At 42.4% G+C, this 18009-nt stretch overlaps 1 protein-coding gene across 2 annotated transcripts in view; it reads left to right on the forward strand.

Moving 5' to 3' along the window:
* Nucleotides 1–7233: 7233 nt before the first annotated feature.
* Nucleotides 7234–18009, forward strand: part of DDI2 (DNA damage inducible 1 homolog 2) — a 42191-nt gene continuing 31415 nt past the window's right edge. Inside the window, exons 1-2 of one of the 2 annotated variants that reach the window (XM_043484744.1) lie at nt 7234–7602; nt 15559–15688. In XM_043484744.1, coding sequence (XP_043340679.1) covers nt 7465–7602; nt 15559–15688 — 268 coding nt within the window. In that variant the 5' untranslated portion in view covers nt 7234–7464. The remainder of the gene's footprint in view (nt 7603–15558; nt 15689–18009) is intronic. The other variant, XM_043484742.1, reaches the window with a different exon arrangement.

An 18009-nucleotide genomic window follows, 5' to 3' on the forward strand; every position in this document is an offset into this window, starting at 1 on the left:
ATCCCTATTGTGTGGAATTTCAAAAATCAACTAAAGTAGATACCTTTACTGATTTGTTATTTCTAGGAGAGAAGAATTAGGCAAGAATCTATTCAATAGTCATAGATAGCAACTTGCTGGCAGTGATCAAACAGTGAGGAAAGTCAGGGTTTTGGAGGACAGCAAGGTGTCCCCACCTTTAATGTACAGGCAGAGCATTTGTGTTCTATTCAAGTTGTTTTCATTCTTCAAGTTTCTTCCAGTTTGGAGAATCTGCCACTCACTAGCTGAGAGAACTTGGGTAAGTTATTTAAAATCCTCATACCTGTTTCCTCATTATCCATTAAGTGAGAATGAATACTAATTGTTCCTTTCTCTGAGGGCTTTTTCTTTTTTTAATAATATTTATTTATTTGGCTCTGCAGGGTCTTAGTTGTAGCATATGAGATCTAGTTCCCTGACCAGGGATCTAACCCAGGTCCCATGTATTGGGAATGAGGAGTCATAATCACTGGACCCTGATGCTGGGTAAGACTGAAGGCAGGAGGAGAAAGAGATGACAGAGTATGAGATGGTTGGATGGCATCACCGACTCAATGGACATGAGTTTGAGTAAACTCCGGGAGTTGGTGATGACAGGGAGGCCTGGCATGCTGCAGTCCATGGGGTCACAAAGACTCGGACATGACTGAGCGACTGAACTGAACTGAATCACTGGACCACCAGGGAAGTTCTCTCTGAGGGCTTTTACAATGATAAAAAGAGGTCTCACATGCAGCAGTGTAAAAACTAATGGTTAAGACTGTGGACTCCAAAAAAAAAAAGACTGTGGATTCCAGCCTTCCCTGGTGATCCAGTGATTAAGACTTGGCCTTCCAATGCAGTGAGTATGGTTTGATCCCTGGTGAGGGAGCTAAGATTCCCACATGCCTCATAGCCAAAAAACCAAAACATAAAACAGAAGAAATATTGTAACAAATTTAAAAGACTTTAAAAATGGTCTCCATCAGTTCAGTTCAAAAATATACTGATTACCCAAATCAGATTGCCTGGCTTAGATTCTGGAGCAGCCATTTACTATTTGTGTGTACTTGGGCACGTGACTGTCCTCTCTCTGCCTCAGTTTCTTCATCTGTAAAATGGAGGTAATACCTCAAAAGATTTTTGTGAGGATTAAATGACTAGTGCATTGCTATGGTTTTTCCAGCGGTCATGTATGGATGTGAGAGTTGGACTGTGAAGAAAGCTCAGCGCCGAAGAATTGATGCTTTTGAACCGTGGTGTTGGAGAAGACTCTTGAGAGTTCCTTGGACTGCAAGGAGATCCAACCTGTCCATCCTAAAGGAGATCAGTCCTGGGTGTTCATTGGAAGGACTGATGCTGAAGCTGAAACTCCAATCCTTTGGCCACCTCATGTGAAGAATTGACTCATTGGAAAAGACCCTGATGCTGGGAGGGATTGGGGGCAGGAGGAGAAGAGGATGACATAGGATGAGATGGATGGATGGCATCACCGACTTGATGGACATGAGTTTGAGTAAACTCCGGGAGTTGGTGATGGATCGCCTGGCGTGCTGCGATTCATGGGGGTTGCAAAGAGTCGGACACGACTGAGCGACGGAACTGAACTGAAATGACTCAACCCACATAGCACGCTTAGATGAGTGTCTGGCACAAAGTGAGCATTTGGTAAATGCCAGCAATCATTTGCAAGGTTCTTGACTCACAGCAATGATCATGGGACTTCTTGGTAGCCCTGCTTGTCTAGCCCTTGTTCACACCACCCATCCTAACTTAGAATTAAGAACCAGAGATGTCTGAAGCTATTTTCAGTCACAAGTAGCAGAGGTGCAAAGTCTATCTCATAGAGTGGAGTGAGAGAAGTGGGAGGAGTCAGATTCCAGGGGGCAACTGAGCAGAGTCCAAAAGGGGTGAGGCCCAAGAGGGAAAGGAATTAATTGGTGAAAAGCTGTGGGCTTATATTGGTTAGGATTCTTTTGGTTGCAAATTTTGAAGAACAAAATGGTTCAGGGGAAAATGTATCCATTCAAATGCCCATCAGTCACAGAATGGATAAATTGTGGTATATTCCCCAAACAAAATGTTATACAGCAATGAGAATGTACAAGCTATAATTACATGCAATGATGTGAACAAAACCCACTTAATGTGGAGTGAAAGGCACACACAAGGCTACATGCTGTGTGAGTCCACTTACTTGTGGTAGAAAAACAAGCAAACTAAAACTGTGTTGTTAAAAATCAGGATACTGTTTACACTTGGAGGGGGTAGAGATGTTACAGGGAACACTGGACTGAAACCGCCCACCCTAGCCAGGCACCGTAGTAATAATTTGCACGAGTTGTTTTATAACAGGAGATCCTAGTAAGGAGCCTTTCCTGGTGGCTCAAATGGTAAAGAATCTGTCTGCAGTGTGGGAGACCTGGGTTTGATCCCTGGGCTGGGAAGAGCCCCTGGAGGAGGGCGTGGCAACCCACCCTAGTATTCCTACCTGGAGAATCCCCATGAACAGAGGTACTTGGCAGCTTACAGTCCATGGGGTAAGGAACACAGAACTAACGAGGCACCACCAACTGGAAGAACTCAGGAAAGGTCAAAAGGAGACACCACATGTCCTATCAAACTCCCAGAATCCTCCTTGCTGGAATCCATCTTGGCTGAGCAGAGCAAGCACCACAAGGAAGGACCCTGAGTCAGAGCAATTGGCCAGAGACACTCAATTTTCCTGGCCTTTTCCTGCATCTGTGTGACACAGTTCCAACCAGATGTAAGCAAAAACCTGCAGGGGGTACTTCTGGACAAGCCCTTGCTTGAACAAGAAAAAAATGCATGGAGTAGAGGCAGTGAGCCATAACATGACCCTCAAGGAAAGGCAAAAAATCTGCATACATACTGGCCCTTGTACTCCCCAGGTCGGTAAGTGCCCAATATGCTACTGGAGATCAGGGGAGAAATAACTCCAAGAAGAATGAAGAGACAGAGCCAAAGCAAAAACAACAGCCAGTTATGGATGTGACTGGTGATGGAAGTAAAGTCTGATGCTGTAAAGAGCAGTACTACATAGGACCCTGGAATGTTAGGTCCATGAATCAAGGCAAATTGGAAGTGGTCAAACAGGAGATGACAAGAGTGAACACTGACATTTTAGGAATCAGCGAACTAAAATTGACTGAAATGGGTGAATTTAACTCAGAAAACCACTATATCTACTACTGTGATCAAGAATCCCTTAGAAGAAACGGAGTAGCCATCATAGTCAACAGAAGAGTCCAAAATTCAGTACTTGGATGCAATCTCAAAAACAACAGAATGATCTCTGTTCATTTCCAAGGTAAACCATTCAATACCACAGTAATCCAAGTCTATGCCCCGACCAGTAATGCTGAAGAAGCTGAAGCTGAATGGTTCTATGAAGACCTACAAGACCTTCTAGAATTAACACACAAAAAAGATGTCCTCTTCATTATAGCGGACTGGAATGCAAAAGTAGGAAGTCAAGAGATACCTGGAGTGACAGGCAAATTTGGTCTTGCAGTACAGAATGAAGCAGGGCAAAGGCTAATAGAGTTTTGCCAAGAGAATGCACTGGTCATAGCAAACACCCTCTTCCAACAACATAAGAGAAGACTCTACACATGACATCACCAGATAGTCAATACTGAAATCAGATTGATTATATTCTTTGCAGCCAAAGATGGAGAAGCTCCATACAGTCAGCAAAAACAAGACCGGGAGCTGACTGTGGCTCTGTTAATGAACTCCTTATTGCCAAATTCAGACTTAAATTGAAGAAAGTAAGCAAAACCACTAGACCATTCAGGTATAACCCAAATAAATCCCTTATGATTAAACAGTGGAAGTGAAAAATAGATTCAAGGGATTAGATCTGATAGAGTGCCTGAAGAACTATGGATGGAAGTTCGTGACATTGTACGGGGCAGGGATCAAGGCAGGGATGGAGGCAGGGATCAAGACCATCCCCAAGAAAAGGAAATGCAAAAAGGCAAAATGGTTGTCTGAGGAGGCCTTACACATAGCTATGAAAATAAGAGAAGCAAAAGGCAAAGGAGAAAAGAAAAGATATTCCCATTTGAATGCAGAGTTCCAAAGAAAAGCAAGGAGAGATAAGAAAGCCTTCCTCAGGGGTCAGTGCAAAGAAATAGAGGAAAACAATAGAATGGGAAAGACTAGAGATCTCTTCAAGAAAATTAGACATACCAAGGGAACATTTCATGTAAAGATGGGCACAATAAAGGACAGAAATAGTATGGACCTAAAAGAATCAGAAGATATTAAGAAGAGGTGGCAAGAATACATAGAAGAATTATACAAAAAAGATCTTTGCGGCTCAGATAATCACGATGGTGTGATCACTCACCTAGAGCCAGACATCCTGGAATGTGGAGTCAAGTGGGCCTTAGGAAGCATCACTATGAACAAAACTAGTGGAGGTGATGGAATTCCAGTGGAGCTATTTCAAATCCTAAAAGATGATGCTATGAAAGTGCTGCACTCAATATGCCAGCAAATTTGGAAAACTCAGCAGTGGCTACAGGACTTCCTGGAATAGGTCAGTTTTCATTTCAATCCCAAAGGAAGGCAATGCCAAAGAATGCTCAAACTACCGCACAATTGCACTCATCTCACACACTAGCAAAGTAATGCTCAAAATTCTCCAAGCCAGGCTTCAGCAGTTTGAACCATGAACTTCCAGATGTTCAAGCTGGATTTAGAAAAGGCAGAGGAACCAGAGATTAAATTGCGAACATCCGTTGGATCATCGAAAAAGCAAGAGACTTCCAGAAAAAACATCTACTTCTGCTTTATTGACTATGCCAAAGCCTTTGACTGTGTGGATCACAATAAACTGTGGAAAATTCTTCAAGAGATGGGAATACCAGACCACCTGACCTGCCTCTTGAGAAACCTGTATGCAGGTCAGGAAGCAACAGTTAGAACTGGACATGGAACAACAGACTGGTTCCAAATCAGGAAAGGAGTACGTTAAAGCTGTATATCATCACCCTGCTTATTTAACTTATATGCAGAGTACATTATGAGAAACACTGGGCTGGATGAAGCACAAGCTGGAATCAAGATTGCTGGGAGAAATATCAATAACCTCAGATATGCAGATGATACCACCTTTATGGCAGAAAGTGAAGAAGAACTAAAGAGCCTTTTTTTTTTTTAAACATTTATTTTTATTCATTTGGCTGCATAGAGTCTTAGTTGTGGCATGTGGGATCTAGTTCCCTGACCAGGGATCGAACCCAGCCCCCCTGTATCAGGAGCGCAGAGTCCTAGCCACTGGACCACCAGGGAATTCCCCTAAAGAGCCTTTTGATGAAAGTAAAAAAGTTGGCTTAACACTCAACATTCAGAAAACGAAGATCGTGGCATCTGGTCCCATCACTTCATGGCAAATAGCTGGGGAAACAATGGAAACAGTGACAGACTTTATCTTTTTGGGTCCAAAGTCACTGCAGATGGTGACTGCAGCCATGAAATTAAAAGACACTTGCTCTTTGGAAGAAAAGTTATGACCAACCTGGACAGCATATTAAAAAGCAGAGACATTACTTTGCCAACAAAGGTCTGTCTAGTCAAAGCTATGGTTTTTGCAGTAGTCATGTATGGATGTGAGAGTTGGACTACAAAGAAAGCTGAGTGCCGAAGAATTGATGCTTTTGAACTGTAGTGTTGGAGAAGACTCTTGAGAATCCCTTGGACTGCAAGGAGATCCAACCAGTCAATCCTAAAGGAAATCAATCCTGAATATTCATTGGAAGGACTGATGCTGAAGCTGAAACTCCAATACTTTGGCCACCTGATGCAAAGAACTGACTCATTTGAAAAGACCCTGATCCTGGGAAAGATTGATGGTGGGAGGAGAAGGGGACGACAGAGGATGAGATGGTTGGATGACATCACTGACTCAATGGACGTGAGTTTGAGTAAACTCCAGGAGTTGGTGATGGACAGGGAGGCCTGGCATGCTGCAGTTCATGAGGTCACAAAGAGTCGGACGCAACTGAGCGACTGAACTGTACTGAACTGAACTCCAGGCTTCCTATCCTGTAAGAAAAATAAACTTTCACTTGTTTAAGTCATTGATAAGCTTTCTGTAGCTGATAAGGACCACTCTTCTTCACCCCACCCACTTCTTCCACCTTCTGTCTTTATTTTCCACAGATATCCATCCTCCTCCTTTATGGAGAACCGTCTACAGCTTGTCTTTCGCTTACTTTCTTGCCCCCAAATCTACCCACACTTACCTGCATCCATACCCGTCGTGATCCCTCTTCCCTTTCTTTATAATAGAAGAGCGTGTCCCTACTGCATGGACAGGGGAGTGGTGGGGTAAATGGGGAGATGCCAATCTTGCACACACTGTGTCTTCCTCTTTCTGTTTTGGTATTCTGACTCATCCTCATGTTTTGGGCTTCTATTTCTCATCAGTTATGTGGCCTTAAATAGGCCATTAAAGTAGTACATATTTTATCCAGTGGATTCTCAGCTGTGCCCAATAAAGTTACTGCAGTGGTGCTGGGATTTGCCAGCGAAAGAGACAGTCCTCCTGAAGAGAAGGGAAACTATTCACAACGCAGGGAGCCTAGGAGGAACTTAAAGTCACAGTGTGGCAGGGAGGAAGGAGTGTAGATGGGGCTCAGGAGGCAGGGCTGAAGAGGAAGGCAGGGGCCAGTGAGCTGGGGTCCTATACACTAGATAGGGTAATAATTGGTTTTAACCCTAATCATCATCATCAGAAGAAAAGCAAGCTCCCTGAGCCTCAATTTCTACGTTGGAAAATATGTCTTAGAACTATCTGCTTCATTGTCAGTCTCCATTATCAGCTTGAGAGTTCCTTAAGGGCAAAGGCTTTTATTTTTACGCATTTCTGTACCCACGTGGATATTTGCCAACTGACACTCAATAAATGCCTGTTGGATGAATAAATGAGATTTTGGAGTCCTTCGCAGACGTTACTTATCAGGTCAAGTGATGAATACTTTTTCCTTTCTCCTCATCCTTTTCCGGGCCCCGCACCCTTCTTCCCTCTCTCCTCCCAAGACCCCTCCAACCCTTTCCCGCTTCCCGCCTCCCCTTCCCAGCCCCGCCCCTTCGCTGAGCCGCGAAGGCGGAGCGGGCCAGGCGGGCTTTACGGCATCCGCGTTGCGGCGGGGCGGGGCGCCGGGCGGCCGGCGCGCTTGGCGGCAGCGGTGGGAGGCAGGCCGGCAGGCAGGCAGACGGAGTCGCAGGCGGGTGGTGGCGGCCGTGCTTGCTGGTGAGGGCGGGAGGGAGTGAGTCACTGAGCGTGTGTGAGGGAGGGAAGGAGCGGGCGGGCGGGCGAGCGAGCAACCCGCGCCGTCAGCCTGCAGCACCAGCCAGGCCCCGCCGCCGCCGCCGCCCCGTCGCTCCGCGCCGAGGCCGGGCCGAGCCGAGCTGGGTCGGGCCCGGGCCATGCTGCTCACCGTGTACTGTGTGCGGAGGGACCTCTCCGAGGTGACCTTTTCCCTCCAGGTCGACGCCGACTTTGAGCTGCACAACTTCCGCGCTCTGTGTGAGCTCGAGTCCGGCATTCCCGCGGCTGAGAGCCAGGTACGCTGGGCAGCGATCGGGGCCTCTCTGCGGAGCTAGCCCTCCCGCCTTGGGGCCTCACACCCTCCCTTTGCTGCTGGTGAGGAATTGTAGGGGTGGAGGGGAAGCAGGATGGCCATTCCCAGCGCACCCCCGCATCCGGGAGAGAGCTGGAATCGGTGGCTGCCCCCACACACCCCGAGCTTGGGGTGGGGTGCTGGGGGAGGGAGCGGAGAACCTGACCGCATACGCACCCACTGCAGCCTGATAGGCGCGTGGACTGTGGGGCGCGTCCCACCTTCTGGCTCTTTGGCCCCTTCTCTAATTTCCTGAGTTTGGGGTGTCATCGCGGACCTAAGAAGAAGCCGTAGGTTTGCGAGAGTTTATACATCCTGCTTCCCCAACCAGAAATACCAGTTTAGATCTCTGTGGTAAATGTTCACCTGTTTTTTTGGAGAGGGCTCCTGCCTAAGTAAACTTAATTTACCTTTAAATATAAAGATTTACGCTCTAAGTGAAAGGAAAAGTTTGAGACTTGCACCGCCTTGTTTTGAAGCCTTTGGAAATTCTCTTTTTCCCTGCCTCATGCGTTTCTGGTTAAATTATTATTTTTAAAGTAATTATTAGTTCACCTGAACTATTTCTCTGGTCTCTTCCCCCGTAGTGCGTCAAGATCCCTTTCTTTTAGATCCCCGTTCAGAGTCTGGGAGAGTTCAAAGCTGAGTACTTTATGAGGATATTTGCTTTAAAATGGGCCTCAGTGTGATTGGGTTGTTTCATTTCCCTTACCCTGCTGGAAAGAAATTCGACTGCTCTTACATTTTAAGTAAGCAAAGTAATTTAGTCTCAAAAAATGCGTGTAGTCTGCCACCAAACAGAATTGGTGACTATAACTCCCTGGCCTTCACACTAAAACATATAAATCGTGACTTGATAAGTGGACCTTGAAGGACATAGTCTAAACATTAATAAAATTATAAAAGTTGTCCAAGGCCTTAGAAGGTAAATCTTGATTTCCTACTGCAATTATGAAATAGTTCCAAAAACTGTTGCCTCATTACAGCTTGTTCTGCCCTGTGTTACGGCAAACAAATGTGTCAATATTTTGTTCCGAAGTATGATTCCTTTACACTTTGAACTTTAGAACGTTGGCATAAGCTGAGTATCAGGAAAGACTTTATTTTGGGTCACAGTGTGTCACTCAAATTGACATTCTGGCAAAATATACAAAGTTATTGGTAAAAGGGATTTCTTGGAACTTCTAGAAAGGCATCCAGAAAAACTCGGGATCCAGTTCCTGTCAGTGAATCCCTCAGGTACTGAGCTACAAAACAGTTTAAGTGGGGAGGGAAAATCAACTCAGATTTTTGAAGGTGGCTTTTTCAGTTGTTCTCTTCCCTCTGGCTGTTCTTTTACCCTGCTTACGATCACCAGTTGGTTAAGTGGACTAAAAATGTAAATTGATTTTGTTGTTGGGCTTGGGAGAAGACAAAGATTGTGATTTCTGTATTCCTGCACTTTTTGAGATGGCAGTAGCCAAAAATGTAAATAAATTGAAGAGAATGTCAGAGTGAAAGACAATTAATTGTATGGTCAAGGCAGGCACTGTCCTGCCAGCGTGACAGGTTCGGAATACCTTACTAATTGACCATTTAGGCTAAGTCCAAATTCTTTCTTATTCACTGTCAGTGTTTTGGCATTTACTTCCTTCCCAAGCCAAATTAGCATATGGAAACCTGGTCTCCAGCTAGTGTTAAGCCTGCTGTACGCAGCCAGTAAACAACTCCTGTTTTTCAAGTTTCTTCTGTTGGCTCCTTTGTAACCCAACACAGTGTCTATTTTAGGTTGTCTGGTGGTCGGTTGTCTTTCAGTTGCTTGCCCATCAGGCAGGAACAGGATCCACCCTAGACACTTGAGTCATTTCCTTTCACCAAATCATAATAGTAAACATCATTGTAGTTTTTATACACATACACATCATTTTCACTTACTTGGGGTATTCCCTTCTACTCCTTTACCTCCCAGGGTCCTCCCCTGTTATTCACCTCCCCCTCCTCCCTCTCAAAGTTCTCCTGGTCTCTTTACCTTTACTGTTCTTATTTACCTTCTCTGTTCTCATTCCTTCACCTCCATTTCTGATCCCGTATCTAAAGGGAATTTTTTTTCTTGTTCCTGACTATTTCTTCCTGTCACTCTGTTTTCAGACCACTGGTCTGCAAACTTTTTTGCTTACGTATCCTTCTAAGTAAAATGTTTTGAAATATTCATCTTTGTGATACATATAACTAATATATATGAACTAGTGGTATATGCATAATATGAATTCATGTATATTACATGTATGGATAATAGCTGTAAACATCAGTTATATACATGAAGTAATACCTTAGGTACAGTATAAACAGGCCCAGGATAGAATTTAAGGAAGGATAAACTAAAATAGAAATGAAAATTCTAATATTTTCTATTTTCTTCCTGCATCCTTGAAGAACTATCTTGAATGTCTGACCCACATTAAGGATCATTGGTTTATAATTCAGTTTTTCAAGATTGGCATGGATTGTGCATGAGGGTACAATGGGAAAGGGTGTTAATTTTTAACAGCTCTAGTCATTGTAGTAGTTATAATGCAGTGATAACAAATTTAGAATAGACACGATCTCTTTTTGTACATGTGATTAAAGCTGGGCATGTTCCATCTCTTAACACAAGTGTGGGCTTGGAAGCCAGGCATGGCCCTGTTTGATGCTTTGATGCAGACTTGGCTGGAGAAATTTCAAACAATTGTAGGAACTTAACTTCACTTGCAATTAATATCTTTGCATTTTTGAAACATTGTTATAATTTACCCATGTAGGTGGCATGTGGTTAACAAAAAAAAAGTGTGCAAGGTGTGTAAGTACTCTCAAATGAAAGGCATATTTAAATACCCAATAATAGCAGTAACTGTATGATCCTGGAAATGAAGCTGCACACAGCATGTTCTGTGGTTTGTGAAACACTATTTTAAACCAATAGAAACTGAAAATTTCTTTTGTAGCTGATTTTGGCATGCTTGTTTTCACAGGTAATTTTCATGTATTTCTTTTCTGTTAAATATTAGGTGTTCATTACAGAAAACTTGTAACATACATAAAAGGAGGAAGAAAAACACTATTATTTATTACCTTATAACTCAGATAGCTGCAGTTTATATCTTAGTATATTTTTTCCCTAAGCTTTTTTCTTCTTATATAGTTAAAATATATCTTTTAAACATATGGCCTGAACTGTAGTGAACAATTTCACCCCTTACTTTGTTTAGTCAAAGTACATTGTCAACATTTTCCCGTAACAGTTCAATTTTTTTTTCTTTCTTTTTTTTTTTTGACAGCACTGCACAGCATGTAGAAGTCTTAGTTCCACAACCAGGAATTGAATCTGTGCCCCCTGCAGTGGAAGCTCACGGTCTTAGCCACTAGAATGCCAGGGAAGCCCCTCCCATTAACATTCAAATCCTCACAATTTATCATTTTAATGGCCACATGATTTATCATCATATAGATGTATTACAATTTATTTAATAGCTTCCCTATTGCTGGGCATTTTAATTGGGGGCATTTCGAAGCAGTTTTGAATAACATTTCCATGGATACCTTTATACTTAAGGCTTTGTCCCCATTTCTGATTGTTTTCTTAGGATAAATTCTTAGATACGAAATTGCCAGATTTTTGAGAGGCTTTTAGTAACTGTTGCCAAATTATCTTCCAGAAGGGTTGTAAAAGTCAAGCTGACTGTTAATATGGGATAGTATGTGTAGATCACTTGGTATATATTGCATTTTCAGTTAATGGTAGATACTATTATGAAGCTGTTCAAATTTGATTCTAAGAGTTTTGTGGCTGTTGTATGATCCTTACTGCTAGAAATGTATTGTTATATACCTGTTGATTGATTGAAGTCATTAACACTCATTCAGAGACCAGGTAACTGGAAACTGTTGACATCCTACTTAAAGGTTCTGGAGTCATATTAATTAGTCTATCGCTGAATGTTGGCTAAGATGAGAATTCAGTCTCCAGGGTGTCTACGCTGGAGTAAGTACTAAGAGTTGTGCCAGTTTTGGAGATTAAGGCTTGTAGCTATATAAATTTTCCTGTTGTATGTTCTTATAAATGGCAAAACTTGAATTTTGAGCCTTATAATCTTTAAGCTGCATATTATGAATGGTAGAAAGCATCACCAGTGCCATTATCAAAACTTGTTTTAACTGGTAGAAATTTGAAACCATTGATCTCCTGGAGTCTCATATTAAGTTGAAAAATCATTCAGACTTATTCTGGGACGTTGGTTGCAGAATAATTGTTTCTTAGATTCTTAAGCCTGTTTTAACAACAATAACAACAACAACAAAAGTTCTTCGTGGCAGTTATAATTTCAGCTATGCTACTATCTCATCTGTGCCCTTGGACTAGAATGGTATACATCTGCTGCTTTGTCAGTATGAAGAATATTTGCTCCTTACCCACATTCTCCAGTCTAGTGTTTTTAGGAAATTGGAGCTGATAGCAGTCTTCCATATTTCACATACACGTTTGAGGGTCGTGACTACCTGGATCTTATATTTTTATTGTTAGATCAGGCCACCTGCTGCTTAAATTATGTTGTCCACTGAGGAAAAACTGTTTAGCTAAACAGTGATGGATTGATGTATGGCATCTGTAAAATGGGAATCCAAAGAGTGAGGTGTTGCTAGTGCTCCTTTCTTCCTATTCAGGGCAAGGGGTACATTGGACAGTGGACATGTTTTGATCCCCTGGTGAGTAGAGGCCTTTAGTGGTGCACGTGTACGTGCTCAGTCGTGTCTGACTCTTTGCGACCCCATGGACTGTAGCCCGCCATGTTCCTCTGTCCATGGGATTTCCCAGGCAAGAATTCTGGAGTGGTTGCCATTTCCTCCTTCAGGGGATCTTCCCAACCAAGGGACCGAACCCACATCTACTTTATCTCTGTGTTGGCAGGCAGATTGTTTACCACTGAGCCACCTTTAGTGGTGATGGGTGGCTTAATAGCTCTTGGAAAGGTCACCCGTCTAATTCACCAGGCCATGTTGGACTTCTGTTTGGGAAAGTTGTGTGGTTCTAGGGAAGAGTGTGGCTATAAAGTCAGGCAGATGTGGTCCCAATCCCAGTTCTCTCAATGGTCTTGGAGCCTCAGGTCACTTAAACTGTCTATCAAATGAGACAGTTAATGTCTGTTTCATAAGATGGTTGTGAGACTTAGACAAGAGAATATGAGGATTAGGCCAGAAACTGTGAGGACCTAGTAAGATGCTGGCTCTGGTAGGAGCTCACCCAGTGACAGCTGTCTGCTGTTTTAATATGGCTTTCCATGGAGTATTTCCAGCCTGAAGAAAATTCGTTAATCTTGTGGATTGGAGCATTCAGATTCTCCTGAGTTTGCTTTCTTTGAGTAGATAAGTAAATGTTCTTTTATAAAAAGTGCAGTTAGAACCTGTTGACTGATTATGTGTCTCTAAATATACTGGTAGTTGAATTTCTGATCCTGGAAAATTGAATTTCTTACCCAATAAGCCTTAGGCCACTGGTACCTCCATTATGGTTGCTTCACAAAGTTGAAGCCCCTCGGTTGGAGCTGGCTGCATAACATTTCTCTTGGTATGCTTCTTACTGCACACCTCAACCCAGGACACTTGTCACTTCAGATTTGTGGTTGTTTTTAAAGCAGTCCCAGAAGTTATAATATGGCTCTCAGATTGTATTGCAAACCATCTGTGTTGATTCTGATGTACTTTTACTATGAGATACATGCTTAAGTGGGCTTCCCAGGAGGCTCAATAGTAAAGAATCCACCTGCCAGTGCAGGAGATGGAAGATGTGGGTTTGATCCCTGGGTTGAGAAGATCCCCTGGAGTAGGAAATGGCAGCCTGCTCCAGTATTCTTGCCTGGATAGAGAAGCCTGGGGGCTATGGACACCACTGAGCAGTAAGCACAGTAGACAAGGTGCTTACTAAGTAAGGGAGTGTGAATAGGTTGATAGAATAAGAGTTGCAATCTGTTGTAACATGTTTTAACTTCGCAGGTGAGGGTAAGAACTAACAATACTTTATTTAGTCCTGTACAGAACTTATAAAATAGAATTCAAGCTACAAACTCTGCAAATTCTTCTTTTTGGCTCAACCCCTGAAGTATTTGATTTTGGAAGCAACTAAATTCAGTTTCTTCTATTTCTTGTGTAAGTGCAGATTCTGAGAGCAGATATGGCAGATCTTTTTTTTCTTTTTCTTCCAGTTTAAATCCTCTAGTTTTCAGGTTCTGTGTCGGGCAGTTTTGCTCTGAGAGCTATGAGGACATGTGAGGAAACAGTGTAAAACAGTAGTATAGCAGAAAGACCAGGAAGGGACAGCTGTGTGTAGGTATGATTATCTAGCCACAGCTACATGCTTGACAAATGAAAAGTGTGAAGCCCAGACCAACTGAGTGATGGGGGCCTTGTCAGAGTCAGGACAGAACTCAGGTTCCTCGGTTTACCAGTGGCCTCGTGGAAAGTGAATCATTAGGGAGAAAACCATTCAGAGCCTCTGTTTATTCTGAATACCTCTCTACGGAGTAGGTCATAATGCAGGGAGGCTTTTATGTTCCTTCATGGTAAAATCACAGTGTGTCCATTGTGTGTCTCTTGTTCTTTTCACAAGCCATTGTTCCATCTGTTTTTATGCTCTCAGACTTTCTTCAGTGTTTGATTGCACATCATAGAAATATTTTTATTATTGTACATCCCTGATCCTGTTTTCCATCTGTGTTTAATTATGCTCTTCTGAATTTCTTCCACTTTTATCTTCTACTCATAAACATAAGAGTGATAAAAGTTTGAGGATGGTTGAAGAGAAGGAAGAACTTGCTATTTGAAACCTCTCAGTCTTGCCACAGTGGGCGAGGATTTAAAGGTGGACACATGAGGGGTACTGTACTAGTGGTCCAGTGGCTAAGACTCCCAGAGCAGAGGCCCGACTTCAGTCCTTGGTCAGGGAACTAGATCCCATTGGTGCCTCAACTAAGACCCAGCACAACCAAACAACAACAAAAAAAGAAATGGACATGTGGGGATGTCATGTCTTGAAGGGTGACTGGAATTAATGCTGATCATGTTTTTGAAAGTTGCTAAGGGTAGATCTTAAAAGTTCTTATCACAAGAGGAAAATTTTTATAACTCTGAGGTAACAGACGTTAACAAAATATATAGTGATCATTTTACATTACATACGTATATCAAATTATCATGTGTACAACCAAAACTAATACAGTATTGTTTGTCCATTATATCTCACTAAAACTGGTGATTGGGGAGTCAATATATTATTTAATAGTATTGTAGTTATCATCCCTAGAACTAATCATTCCCATTTCCCTCTCTGCTAAATATTAAATCTAAAATTGTCTACCTCCCAAAGATCAATTTGTCCTTTAATTCAGCTAATACTTGGGCATTATTCCTCTTCCAGGCCCCTGTTGTAGGCATTTTGGATATGGTGAGAAAAGCAAATGGGGCAGAGAGACCATAAAGAAATAATTGTATAATATGGGAACTGAGGGTGTGTTTTAAGTAGGGTCATTAGGGAAGGACTCTGAAGGGGTAATGTTTGATCAGAAACCTTAAGAAAAAAAATAACCTGGGAAAGAACATTCCTCAGGTAAAGAGAACAACAAGTGAAACAGCCTTGAGGGGGAAGTTGCTGGTGTTATTTGAGGAACAGTAATCATGGTATGAGATGAGGTCGTGGGGGAGCCAGGGACCAAACTATTTGTTTGGGCCTTTACGGGAAGGATTTTGGCTTTTATTCTAGGTGTGATAGGAAATCGTTGGAGGGTTTGAGCAGGGAGTGACACTCTCCACAGAAGAGGAAAACTGTGGTCTTTCTGTTCTGTGCTGCTAACTTCTCAGCGCTTTATACTGTTCAAATCTTTTCTGGTTGTAGATTGTCTACGCTGAAAGGCCTCTCACAGACAACCACAGATCACTGGCGTCTTACGGCTTAAAAGATGGCGATGTTGTGATTTTACGACAGAAGGAGAATGCAGACCCTCGACCTTCGGTGCAGTTCCCAAGTAAGGCAGCTTATAATGATTTCACAGCCCTGGCAAGCATTAGTAGATAGCATAGTTCCAAGTCTTGGATTTGTCTTGGATTCAGACTACAAGGATACAAATCCTGACCGTGCTGCTTGCTTGCTGGGTAACTTTGGACAAGCTAACTTCTCTGAGTCCATTTCCTCATCTATAAGATGGGTGCTGTAATTAAACACAACTCCTAGAGTTGATGGGAGAATAATGCATGTGAAACCTTCAGCACAGCAGGCCCTCTCAGTAAACGTTAGGTTCTGTTTTTATTAGCCATCATTTTATCCCGGGGAAGGACTTGAGAGGCTGCAGGTGCCTGAGCTTCATGGCTGACTTTTGCTGCTTTGTGTTTGGCCGTCAGTGACGGGCCTTTGCTGAGCATTTTACAGTCAGCCAGGCACTTGCACCCGCATTTCATACCATAGCTGTAATAGGAGAAAAGATATCTCTTGACAGTTTCTTACCATTAGCAGATGAAGCTCTGATTTTTAAATATTCATTTCCAAAGTTGCATAGCTAGTAAGTGACAGCACAGGATTTAAAACTTGGTGCTTTCTTCATTACTCTGAGCCTTATGAACATTAAGCAGTTGGACCACCAAGTTCTGTTTTTTTCCCACCAGCTTTGTTAATCATGAAAAAGAAGCTGTTATTTATTTTAGACACTACACCTAGAATCTGTGCATTGCAAATTAGGAAGTTTCCATGTTCTTGAAATAGTGTGCAGAGTTATGTGTATATCTGTGCATTTGATGAGGCGATGGCCCATAACTTACTTCAGATTCTCAAAGTTTAGGTGTCTGGGTGATGAAAGACTCCAGTTTAGAACACAGTGCTTCCATTCAGCCTGAAACTGGAGCTGTGAGAGACCGTCAAGTCCTGTTACTTTCATTTCTGAATTATGTTATTCCCTGGGGGTTACTGTTAAACTTTAGAAAGAGAAGTGATTGAGATACGCCTGTCAGTCAAACCCAAATCTTCCTCTGGTCAATTTGGTGAAATTGTTAGTTTTGGAGATTCACTGTTTTTTGTTTTTCCTGACTGTGCCACAGGATCAAGAGAAGCCGCTAGATGGGGGAGGGGAGGCAGTCTGGTCTATAACGTAGACAGGTTTTTTCAAAATTATTCTGAAGTGAGTGGACTCTCAAGATAACAGAGTTGAGATGAAAATTTCTCAACCCATAAGGAGGACCCACCCAACCATGTATGTTTTGCTCGTTGACCTAGATTAGCTACTGCACAAAGATCATCTTATTCACTTCACTTTTTTCATTGGCTCAGAGTTCATGTGCATGTGTACATACACACACACCCACTGCCCACTGAGGTCTGTTTGACAAAACGTGCCTAGTTGAACCCATGCTAAGAGGCTGAAACTTTACATATGGGTATAAGCATTCCCTTTTTCTAGTTGCAGTCCAAAAGTCTTCAGAACAGCCCCAGACTTGGAACAGGTGCAGTCATCAGATACATTTTAGGGTTGAAGAAATGTGGGTTCACTCAGTCTTAGCCCATCATTCTGGCTACATACTTGGGTTCTGTGTTTATTTGTTTTCTTTTCCCTATTTAATAATACAGCTCTTTTTTTTTTTTCCAATAGCAGCTTTATTGAGATATCATTCACTACCACACAGTTCACTCGTTTAAAGGGTGCAATTCATGATTTTTAGTATATTCAGAATTGTGCATCCATCACTATGATCAGTTTTAGCACATTTTCATCATCTTTACAAAAAACTGTGTACCCATTAGCAGTCATTCCCCATCTGCCCTCACACCTCCTGGCCCTCAGCAACCATCAATCTACTTTCTGTCTCCGTATTTTCCTATTCTGGACATTTCACAAATGGAATCATACAATATGTGGGTCCTTTGGGTAAAGCTCCCTTTTATTTTTCTTTCATTTTAATAAGGTCAGCTCACCCTGGAGTATGGAACCTGGGGTGTGGGCTGTGAACCTGTGAAATCTTTCGGTGTGCTCAGCACTGAGAACCTGTGCGGTTCCTTTTTTTCTTTTTTTCTCTTCCGTGAAATGATTACACCCACTGGCTCCCCAGGGTATGAGAAGAGTTAGCAGTGATGCACAGATGAAAGCATAAATTCAAAGCACTAATATGTGTAGCACATACTTGTAGAAGTTAACATCTAACATTCATTTGATATATATAGTATTCTTTACCCAGGATGTCAGGGTTTTTTGAAGCATATGTCAAAGCAGACTAGGATTTTTCTTAAGAACCACATTCAGATTTATGTGGCTATATTTGAGACTGACTTTGATTTTTTTTTTAAGACATGAGTAAGTAAAAA

This window comes from Cervus canadensis, chromosome 13 (assembly GCF_019320065.1).
Source record: "Cervus canadensis isolate Bull #8, Minnesota chromosome 13, ASM1932006v1, whole genome shotgun sequence".
NCBI lineage: Eukaryota > Metazoa > Chordata > Mammalia > Artiodactyla > Cervidae > Cervus > Cervus canadensis.